Source organism: Schistocerca americana, chromosome 3 (genome assembly GCF_021461395.2).
Source record: "Schistocerca americana isolate TAMUIC-IGC-003095 chromosome 3, iqSchAmer2.1, whole genome shotgun sequence".
In the NCBI taxonomy this organism is placed as follows: Eukaryota; Metazoa; Arthropoda; class Insecta; order Orthoptera; family Acrididae; genus Schistocerca; species Schistocerca americana.
The window spans coordinates 891,214,339-891,226,342 of record NC_060121.1 but is presented as its reverse complement, the minus strand read 5'-3'; the positions used below and the strand labels follow the sequence as shown (position 1 = coordinate 891,226,342).

The following is a 12,004-nucleotide window of genomic DNA, read 5'->3' as shown; positions in this document are numbered from 1 at the left end:
GTGTTCCTTGTGTGTTTCAGGCTGTGAGACTGACGCAGCATAACTGCAAGCAGCAGAACTGTTGGTCGGTAAAGAGGACTGATGACAGAAATCCCATTACTGTGATGGTCTAGTGCGAAAACCATCGACGAAATCCTTCCTGTAGAGGGAAATCCCCGGCTGATAGTTCTTGCACTCGTTGGAGGTGATACGGATGATAGCGGTTGTCGTGTAGGATACACATAATCAGATTTTGGTTACACCATGTTGGCGCGCCACTTGCCTGGTGCCTGTACAAAGGTTCGTCTCAGTATCCAGTAGAATCCGGTCCTCCAAATCTGGTGTACGCACAGTCCATTGCGTCGCTGTACATTCGTGCGTCTGAATCGTCGAAAAGGGGCTTGAAGTGTTGTGTGATGTTGTTGGTGCCTGTGAGGGTACTTGTTTTGGTATAGCTTTGGTGCGTGACGACCGTTTCCGTTTGCCTGGCCGTACACAAACGCTATCTCGGCTTGTTCCCGACATGAATAACGGACCATTCTGCTGCTTACAGCACGCTGCGTCAATCACCCAGTCTTCTTCTGTAGTGGTCAATCCAAGGATTGGTTTGCATCAGTTACAATGGCAGCTTGTCACCGTTCTGTGCGTCTTTCAGCTTTTCTCTTCATTTCTTTATAGGTGTTGCATCCCACATCTTTCACGATTTGATCCATGTACCTCAGCCGTGGTCTTCCTCTTGGTCTTTTTCCCTTACATATAGCTCTACGATTGTGTTTAGGAGTCATTTATGTCTTAATAGATGGCCTGTAAATTGCACTCTTCTTTTAACAATGAAACTCCAGAAGCTTCTCTTCTCATCTGCTCTTTCCAGAACCACTTCGTTTGTGACCTTGTCGATACATTTTATTTTGAGCATGCGTCTATAGCACCACATTTCAAAAGAATTTAGCTTCTGGTCTTCCTGTGTCCCGAGAGTCCATGTTTCACACCCATAAAATGGCTCTAAGCACTATGGGACTTAACATCTGAAGTCATCAGTCCCCTAGACTTAGAACTAATTAAACCTAACTAACCTAAGGACATCACACACATCCATGCTCGAGGCAGGATTCGAACCTTCGATCGTAGCAGTAGCGCGGTTCCGGACTGAAGCGCCTAGAACCGCTCGACCACACCGGCCAGCTTCACACCCATTGCATGCCACACTCCACACACATGATTTCAAAAATATTTTCCTGATTTCAAGGCTGATGTACTTAGATGTTAAGATGTTTTTCTTCTTGTTAAAAGCAACCTTTGCTTGAGCAATTCTACTTCTCATTTCTGCCTTCCTCCTTCGATCCCTGTTAATATTACTGCCCAGATAAGTAAATTTATCAACTTGTTCAAACAGTTCATTGACTACATGAACTTGGACTTTCACCTGATCTTTTTTGTCGCATGCCATTACTTTTGTTTTTGCTATATTAATTCTCATATTATATTCTTTCCCCACAACTTTATCCATTCTATTCACTAGGACTACAAGATTTTCTTCACTTTCAGTTAGGACAGCTATATCATCGGCATATCTTATCATATCTATTCGTTGGCCATGAATTACTACCCCCGTCTGTGAATTTTCCCTTACTTTTTTCAGCGCCTCTTCAATGTGTAGGTTAATGTGCAACCTTGCCGGACACCTTTCCGTATCTGCACCTCCTCTTGTTTTGTCCGTCCACGGATAACTGCTGTCTCGTTTTTGTACAGTACATACCCAGTATGCAACACAAAAGTAAAACACGGCATGTGGCCAGAGGTTCTGCCATTCGTCAACGATGTATTTCCCGACACTTGTTCATAGGACATTTTTCCTCCATTTCCAGTTAGGAAACCGCCCCTCCACTTTGTCAGTTTTATTAATGTTCACCTCGAATACCAAAGTGAAATTTGAACATTCCAGCCGCAAACACAGGGAAAAAATTCTTGTGCGTTTGTTTCCGATTCTCCCTCGTGTGTCCTAGCTGCCGCTCCTTGTGTACCCATCTCGTTATGCGACGCTGGAACTGGCTGGACCGCAGTCGGCGTGGTCACGCAAAACGAGATAACCGCCTGCGCCTCAAGTACACACACCAGAGGACGTACCTCTTCCCTGTGCCCCACTCCCCGGCACCTTAGACGGACGGCCTTCTCGCGGAAGAGGCTCGTTGGCCGCCTCGTCGCCAGCGCAGTAAAGCTTAACAGCGCTCGTGACGTCAGCGGGTCGCTCACCCCGACGACGGGTCCGGAACCCGAGCCGCGGCGCCGCTTCCGCATGGCCTGAAGCAGGCCTGCCTTTATGTGCCTGCCCTGCCTCTCATTATACAGTAGCTCCCCCCTCAGATGGGCAGGTCGTCACCCCATTCTGATTCACTGCACGCCGTACCGCAGCGACTGCTCCTCGTCTCTCTACCTGTCTCTTCCACGCATCTCTCTATAACCTCCCCCCTCCTTCCTTTTTTGCAGCTGTTGTAAACTAAGTCTTTTATGAATATTTCAGAGGAGCGAAGATTACGATAAATTTTCTTGTTTGCTTTGTAAGTATTCTGTTTAGGTTTTTATGTTGGTAACGCCACGTAGCACTCTGTATGAAAATCACTGACTGTGCTGTGTGCAGTCTGTGGCTGATTGGCGTTGTTGGAATATCTGCTATTTTAGTGTTGGGCAGTTGGATGTCGACAGACCGTAGCGTTGTGCAGTTGGAGGTGAGCCGCCAGCAGTGGTGGATATGGCGAGAGAGATGCCAGATTTCTGAGCGGACGATCTGGACGTGTGTCCGCCAGAAAAAGAAAATTTGTTTAATTGCATGACACAAAATTATATAATTGTTATGACTTTTGAACGCTATTAAGGTAAATACATTGTTTGTTCTCTATCAAAATCTTTCATTTGCTAACTACGCCTATCAGTAGTTGGTGCTTTCAGTAGTTAGAATCCTTCCTTTAGCTGGCAGTATTGGCGCTCGCTGTATTGCTGTACTTCGAGTAACGAAGATTTTTGTGAGGTAAGTGATTCATGAAAGATATAGGTTATTATTAGTGAGGGCCATTCTTTTTGTAGGGATTGTTGAAAGTCAGATTGCGTTGCGTTAAAAATATTGTGTGTCAGTTTAGTGATGATCGGAATAAGTAAAGAGAGAACTGTCTGAGTACGTTCAGTTTTGCTCAGCTGTTTGAAAATCAAATCAAATAAGAGGTTTACCAGCAAAGATATTTATAATTTTTCTAAGGGGACGTTTCAACTTAGCTGGTCATGATGAGTTGGCTCCAGTTCTTCTTGTTTATGAATGTGGTACTTGAAGCTGAAAATCACGCATTTTAGATCCTCGCGGTTGGATTCAACTAAATAAAGCCGAAATTACATTGTTCGCACAAAAATACAAAAGTACGTCCGATCACATTAGAGGCATACTTACGACTCTCCCAATCTGGGGAAATAACAATATTCCAGAAGATTTACAATTTTTCTTAGCAAATGAATTCCTTCTGGATTTTGTTGAGCTATTAATTTCTATTATTATGTCATAAATAAATCCAGAAATAAACACAGTTAACATTGCAGGATAGCGTAATTAATAATAGAAATTTTAAGTTTGTAAATATTTCGTAATTTCAAATGTTTCTAAAAAAGTAATTTTAGCTGTACATTTAGAAATAGTTCTTATCGATTATAATATCGAAACTGAAATATTTTATAAATTAAATCCTTTTCATACACTTTAGCTTTAAATATAACATGCTGTGTATAAAATTACATGGTAGTTTTCAGAAAAGCAAATGAGATAATATTGGCCCATCCAGAATTCGAAAAATAATACTGGTGTCGGCAACTACTGTTGAGGAAAAGCAATGCTACAGGAGCATGTCCCGTTAAATCCTCCTCTCTCCACCGAAGTGAATACTGTGTCGTATTAAGATTGGTACAAGGACGTTAGCTGCGGAGAAACGTTGGGTAAAAGGTGAAACTCTTCCATTGATCGACGAAAGAATCTAATACAAATATCACCAGGAAATGAAAGTAATACAGCAATATGAATTAAAAGCAAGAGTTCTAACGTTAAGAATGTAATGGGGAATCGTAAACGCAGAAAAGAGGGAGGATAGGTGGAAAGAGTACATTTTGGGACTCTATGAAGTGGAGGAATTGTCGGATGACGTGACAGAAGAAGAAATTAGAGTCGATATGGGGATACAGGGGATCCAGTATTAGACCCAAAATTTAAAAGAGCTCTGGAAGATCTGAGATCAAATAAAGCAGAAAGGGTAGATAACACTCCATCGGAATTTTTAAAGTCATTGGCGTAAATGGCAACGAAACTATTATTCAAATTGGTGTTCAGAATCTATGAAACTATCAACATACCATCACACTTTCGGAAAAATATCATGTAATTCTGAAGATAGAGAGGGTAGATAATGTGAAAACTATCCATAACCAGCTTAATAGCTCATGCATCCAAACTGCTAACAAGAATAATACACAGAACATTGCAAAATGAAACTGATAATCTGTTAGATGACGATCAGTTTGGCTTTAGGAAAGGTAGAGGCTTCAGACAGGCAGTTCTAAAGTTGCACTTTATAATGGAAGTAAGGCTAGAGAACAGGATTCGTCGACCTACAAAAAGCGATAGACATCGTAGAATGGTGGAAGATGTTCGAAATCCTGAGAAAAATAGTGATAAGCTGTAGGGAGAGACGGGTAATACACAGTTTGTACAAGAGCCAAGAGGGAATAATAAGAGCAGTAGATCAGGAACGAAGTGCTCGGATTAAAAGTGGTGTAAGACAAGGATGCAGTTTTGCACCATTACCGTTCAATCTATAAATTAAAGAAGGAATGACGGAAACAAAAGAAAGGTACAGGGCGAGAGAATAGAAATGATAAGACTCGCTGATGACATTCTATCCTCAATGAAAGTGAAGAAGAACTACAGGATCTGTTGAATGAAATGAACAGTCTAATGAGTGTAGAACATGGACTGAGAGTAAATGTAAAGAGAAAAAGGTAATGAGATGTAGCAGGAATGATAGAAGAGAGAAACTTAACATTAAAATTGGTGATCAAGGAGTAGACGAAGTTAAGGAATTCTACTATCTTGGAAGTAAAATTACCAGTGACGGGAAAACAAAGAAGATATAAAAAGCAGAGTATGAACGGCAAAAAGGGCATTCCTGGCCGAGAGAAGCTTAATTTGAGGAAGAAATTTCTGCGAATGTACGTTTGGAGCAAAACATTGTATGGTAGTGAGACACTGACTGTGGTAAAACCGGAGCAAATGATGCAATGTTACAGCAGAATGCTGAAAATTACGTGGACCGATAAGGCAAGAAAGGAGGGGGTTCGTTGCAGAATCGAGGAGGAAAGAGGCATATGCAAGACACTGGTAAGGGGCAGGATGACAGGACATCTGTTAAAACATCAGGGACTGACTTTCATACTACTAGAGGAAGCTGTAGAGGGCAAAAATCGTCGAGGAAGATACAGATTTGAATACATTCAGCAAATAATTTAGGACGTAGGTTGCAAGTACTACTCTGGGATGAGGAGGTTGGCACAGGAAAGGAACTCGTGGTGGGCCGAATGAAACCACCCAGAAGACTAAAGACTCGAGATCAATTGGCTGTATTGGTTGTGTGAAGCAAAAGTACCAGTTTCACTGCAGCTCTCAGTTTCTGATCACCCCTCGTATGTAAGTACCGGTAACACAATGGAGTAACTCAGATTCTGTGTGCAAGATGTAGCTTGTAATGTGAACATCGACAATTTTCAATTAACAATTCGCCATATCAGCACAATGAATTGGCAAATTACATAAAATTTAGCTTCATTATTAATAAAGTTACAATCCAAGGGCAGTGAATGCGCCTGCCAGGGTGGCCGAGCGGTTCTAGGCGCTACAGTCTGGAACTGCGCGACCGCTACGGTCACAGGTTCGAATCCTGCCTCGGGCATGGATGTGTGTGATGTCCTTAGGTTAGTTAGGTTTAAGCAGTTCTAAGTTCTAGGGGACTGATGACCTTAGATGTTAAGTCCCATAGTGCTCAGAGCCATTTGAACCATTCTTTTTTTTTTCAGTCAGTGCAATTCAATATTGTCACTGAGTGGATAAGGTACTACCTTACCTAGTATCTGGCCAGAATTCTGTAACGACGCAGGACTTAGAAGAACACTCATGTTCAGAGAAAACAGAACAAACACTCATGTTCAGAGGAAACAGAACACCTTGAACGACTAGAAATTGGACATTCATATTCACAGGACATTTACACTAGAATGTACTGCAGAAATGATTAGCATTTGAGTCATCTCGGTTCAGGATGCCTCCTATTACCTAGTAGGCATAGGGTCCGCCATGGGCCCTGAAAAAGAGTTCCGTGCGTGATGGCATCGAAGTGAATACGGCGCATCCTGTGGTATAGCCATCCATGCTGCATTCCCCTGGTTCCAAAGTTCATTTGTGACTGGGTCACAACGTAGCACCTTCGTTCCACCATATCCCACACATTTTAGATTGGTGACATGTCTGGTGATTTGGGTGGCTAGGACAAAAGGCCGATATCCTGCGACATCAAGAAGGCACGTATTTATGCAACATCATGTGGTCGTGCATTCTCTTGCTGAAAAGTGGCGTTTGGGGTGTTGTGTAGAAAGGGTATGGTTTCGGGTTTCAGGACGTCATTCCCTTAAGTCACATATGTCTCAGCTCGCTGGATACTTACCAAATATGATTTGTAGCATGCCACACCTTAAGACCTCGAGTTGGCGCTGCATGTCTCGTGCGAATGCAGTCACTGTGATGCCGATTCTTCTCTCTGTGTCGAACCAAAATGCAGCTATCATTTTAATAAACAGAACCTGGATTCGTCCGAAAACACTACCCGATGCCACTTCTGTACCCAGTGTCGTCGTTCCATGCACCATTGGCGTCTAGCACGATTCTACACACTCGTCAAAGGTAGGTGGGAAGTGGACGACGCGCACGAAACCCATGCCGTAATAAACGGCGACGGACTATCTATTCTTATTGTGTACGATGCGTTCCACTATTCCACTGTTGCGCCAGAGCCGAGGAGGACGCAGATCTGTGCTGCAACTACATTCGGATGAGGTGTCGATCTTCTCAACGGATGCGCTGGCTGGTGGGACATGATCTACCTCGTCGTGTTCTACGGCCTTCTATGAACTGTACTGCCGCAACTCTTTGTCCAATACTAGCAGTAGTTTCGCGGATGGATGCATCACATTCTTTCATGCCAATAATGCACTGTCTTTCAAACTCACCGATTTGACGGTGCGTTTCGCGCACACATCTGCGAGGTATCCTGCACGTTCAAGTCACACTGATCCATTACCTTCGGCTTATAGCGACAACGAGAGCCGCAGGCACATGACACATTTTACTGGTAGGTGGTGTTGTGACGCCATAGCGAAGTTGACCTTGAACCCGCGGGTCGACATGGTTCAAACGGTAATCATTTCTGCAGAATGTACTAATGTACGTGTCCTGTGAATAGGAATGTCCTATCTCAAGCATTCAAGACGTACCGTTTTTTTTTATGACATGGGTTAAGGTCGTTCTTAACAGGACGGAAACAACGTATCTAAAAAAAATTAATTCCAAAGTTGCCCAAGGGAGTGTATTAGGAACGTTGGTGTTCACCGTGCAAGTTGACGATTGTCTGGGTAACGTGGACAAACAGTAATGCTTAACATGGCGAAGTTACTGGGCCAGTATCTGTAGACCTGCACAGGATCCACGATTAGTACAGAACTGACAGTTGACCACTAATGTGTATAAGCATAACGTAAGCAGAAGGAAAGTAACATTGCTCTTCAATTACAACGTTGGCGATAAATAACTGAGAAGCTAATAGCAATAAAGTATCCGGAAACACCCATCTTCAGTTACATAAAGTTAACGACTCTCTAAAACTGGTTGTAGAAAAGCAGATACTTGGCTGAGATTCGTTGGAAGAATTCTAAGGAAATGCACTTCATCTACGAACGAAATACTACAGGGTGCGGTGCTTAAATCTGGACAAATGAAACTCAGAAAAATTATTAAAACAAAATACAAATGAAAATCATTTTACATATAAGTAGTGGAGTCTTTCAAGATAAACATTACTCGATCTAATCCCGTTCAGACGCAATGACCGCCTCCAATCTTGTCCTGAGGCGATGAACACACTCTTTAAAATAGCGATGTCCGTATTCCCGAATGCTGCTTCGGTAGCGTTGCGCAGAGATGCGGCATTATTGGTAACTCTTTCGAATATGCTCAAAACATAACAGTCGAGGGAGTTCAAATCCGGGCTATTTTGGGGCCAGAACTCCTTTGTCAGAAGTATGGACGTTTTTGCGAGAGCCAGTTTTGGACTAAGTGTCTTGTATGCGTCGGTGCGCCGTCCTGTTGAAAGACATATTGTCTCCCCGGAGCCACAGTTACCATCCAAGGTTACACGGCATTCGTAAAAACTTGCAGATAAACTTTTTTGTGACAGTTTTTTAGTTTTCGAAGAAACGTGGCGACATGATGTCACCCCCACTGGACACAACACCTAGGACGTGAACCCCGGACTTCATCGAAGCATTATACTTGGCCACTATTTAATAAACAGTTGATCTCGGGTACCTGAAGAATCGGAATATTTAAGTGGCCGAACGCCCAGCGCGAAGACTTTCGATAATCGCGGCTCTTCGGTTGTACTCCGTACTTGTCCGTAACATCTCAGCCATTTTGAGGTCCTGCCTGTTTAGTAGATGCCTATGGCTTTCAAGAACGGCAATCGTGACCTCCGGCGGAACTACGATATGGCGGGAAATTCAAATTGAAATTTGTCCACATTTAAGCTCCACACGCTGACTAATGCTCGTGTGTCGCACGCTTAGAAGGTAGGATTAACTCAGCAGACAGAAGATTCAAGAATGAATGGCGCCTATCCTCACAGGTTCTTTTGATAAGCACGAGACCATTATGGAGGAGCTCAATAAACTCTAGAGGCACATGGTATAACAGAGGCTTTGCGCATCATAGGTAGGTTTATTACTTAAATCTCAAGAATGTGCCTTACATGAAAAATCTGGCAGTATACTGATTCCTCCCCCATTACGTCTCACGGAATGACAACGATGAGAAAAATTATGAAGTTCGATACTATGCTGGCTGTCTTCAGTTGCGAATAGAAGATGGAAGGGGAAAGCAATAATGTTAACAAAAAGTACTCTCCGCCACGCATCTCAGTGTCACTTCCGAAGTATACAGGATGTCCCAGAAATGTTGCGGAAAAACTTCGAGGGTTTGTAGAGGGTGCTTTGAGGAACAAATCGAGGATAGGAACCCGTGTCCAGAAACGTCATCCAGCGACGCTGCAGAGCGTAGAAGTTACAGGCGCTGGCTCCTGCCGCTGGCCTGCCCCTTCAGCAGCAAACGTAAACCTCTAAAATCTCCAATATTTTTCTGCGCACAGGAGGAAAGTAATCTGCAGATGGAAACCTATGTGGAGAAGATGGAGCTAGCCGCTGCGTAGACAAGCCTTGTCTCCTACCAATTCGTTGCTCTGTTGGCTCTGTGAATGACAGTTTCATGCACAGCTTTGCATCTGCAGTTTAATTTTCTCCTGTATACTGAAAATGTTGGAGATTTTGGAGAGTTCCTCGAGAAAAATAAACTGTAGATGGATACTTGTGTCCGCAACCGTCATCCACCGAGACAACAGAGTATCGCATTCATAGAAGACAACGCCTGTCTCTGCAGCAGCTAGCTCCAGCTTCTTTGCTAGCGATAGCGGCAATGAGTCACCATCACAGACTAATAAACTACACTAATGTTCACATATTAAGGATAATGCTGATCCATGGTGAAATAACGCTGGTGGGCGGTTTGCGGGTTTAAATCACCTCGGGGTATGACAATGCGGTGCATTTCACCTGCGGTCGTCGCACGGTGGCGCTGGCAGCAGTCCACATATGCAGAGGTGTGATGGTGCATCTCAGAGTACGGTGCAGCGAGTAAGTGTGCAGACGTTTTCAGACGTGCTAATGGTCACTGCGTGTTGAAAATGGCTCAAAGCACACATATTGATGACGTTGTGAGGGGTAGAATACTAGGGCGACTGGAGGCTGTCAAACACAGCATGTCGTAGCACGGGCCCTCAGTGTGCCACAAAGTGTGATCTCAAGATTATGGCAACGATTTCAGCAGACAGGAAACGTGTCCAGGTGCTACAGAACGGGACGTTCACAGTTTACAACACCACAAGAAGGCCGATATCTCACCATCAGTGCCCACAGACGACCACGGAGTACGTCAGGTAGCCTTGCTCGGGACCTTACCGCAACCACTGGAACAGTTGCCTCCAGACAGACAGTCTACAGAAGACTGAACAAACGTGGTTTATTAGCCCGGAGATCTGCAAGATGCATTCCACTGACCCCTGGTCACAGGAGAGCCCGTAAAGCCTGGTGTCAAGAACACAAAGTCATTGGAACAGTGGTCCCAAGTTATGTTCACGGACGAGTCCACGTATAGTCTGAACATTGATTCTCGCCGGGTTTTCATCTTGCGCGAACCAGGAAGCAGATACCAACCCGTTAATGAAAGGGACCTGTATGGAGGTCGTGGTTTGATGGTGTGGAATGGGTTTATGATTGGCGCACGTACACCTCTGCATGTCTTTGACAGAGGAACTGTAACAGGTCAGGTGTAATCGGGACGTCATTTTGCAACAGTATGTGCGCCTTTTCAGGGGTGCAGTGGGCCCCACCTTCCTCCTGCTGGATGATAACGCACGGCCCCACCGAGCTGCCATCGTGTAGGAGTACCTTGAAACAGAAGATATCAAGCGAATTGAGTGGCCTGCCTGTTCTTCAGACCTAAACCCCACCGAGCACGTCTGGGATGCTCTCGGTCGATGTATCACTGCACGTCTTCAAACCCCTACGACACTTCAGGAGCTCCGACAGGCACTGGTGCAACAATGGGAGGCTGTACCCCAGCAGCTGCTCGACCACCTGATCCAGAGTATGCCAACCTGTTGTGCGGCCTGTGTACGTGTGCATGGTCATCACATCCCATATTTATGTCGGGGTACATGCGTAGGAAACAGAAGCGTTTTGTAGCACATGTGTTTCGGGACGGTTTTCTCAACTTATCAGCAATACCGTGGACTTAGAGATCTGTGTGGTGTGTGTTCCCTATTTGCCTATTCTATTAGCGCCAATTTTCTGTAGTGCTACGTTTTGTGGCACCACATTCTGCAATTATCCTTAATTTATGAGCATGAGTGTACACTGCAAGACGTTTCGCCTATGGTCTGCGTGCAAAGTCACGTTTGCTGCTGATGGCGTGGTCTCGTGGCAGGCGCCGGCGCCTGTAATTTCGACGCTCTGTAGCGGCATTGGATTATGTTTCCGGAGACGGGTTCCTATCCTCGATTTGTTCAACACGCCCTCTACAATCACTCGATGTTTGTCGAAACATTTTTGGTACACCCTTTAGACGTAGATGTCGCTTACAGAATGAAATACGACCTTCTGGAGTATCATTTCAGATTTGTGACTGGATTCAGAAATTCATACCTTCTTAAGGGATCTAAGAGTGAATTTGGGAATATCTCAAGGGAGTATTGTAGCACCATTACTTGGTACAGCACCATTATTGTTCGTGGTATACCCCTGTGTCCGCTGCAAGGCACGGTACACAACGATACCTAGACGCAGTGTGCAGTATGACGTCAGATAGTTGTGATCACTCGCCACATAGACGCCCCACAACACAGGATTCCGCCACACGAGTCACACAGTACGTACGATCCATCCGTAAACAACTATGTCTGACGCCGCAGAAGGTGCTGATACTAAGAACTACATCTTTCATCCGCCAAATAGTTCGTAAGTGAACTTTCTTCCTCTGAAGAGAGATTTAAGTGGCAACACAGATTCATTAGGTCAATTCCAGTTGCATTTACGAACAAGTCAGCAGCAGCTAGGAACAAGTGTCGTC

At 44.4% G+C, this 12,004-nt stretch overlaps 1 protein-coding gene across 1 annotated transcript in view; it reads right to left on the bottom strand.

Annotated features, from left to right (window-relative positions):
* The window catches only part of LOC124606477 (corticotropin-releasing factor receptor 1-like), a 253,548-nt gene extending 251,274 nt beyond the window's left edge, over window positions 1-2,274 (bottom strand). The window contains exon 1 of the mRNA XM_047138459.1: window positions 2,104-2,274. Coding sequence (XP_046994415.1) covers window positions 2,104-2,274 — 171 coding nt within the window. The remainder of the gene's footprint in view (window positions 1-2,103) is intronic.
* Window positions 2,275-12,004: the final 9,730 nt, after the last annotated feature.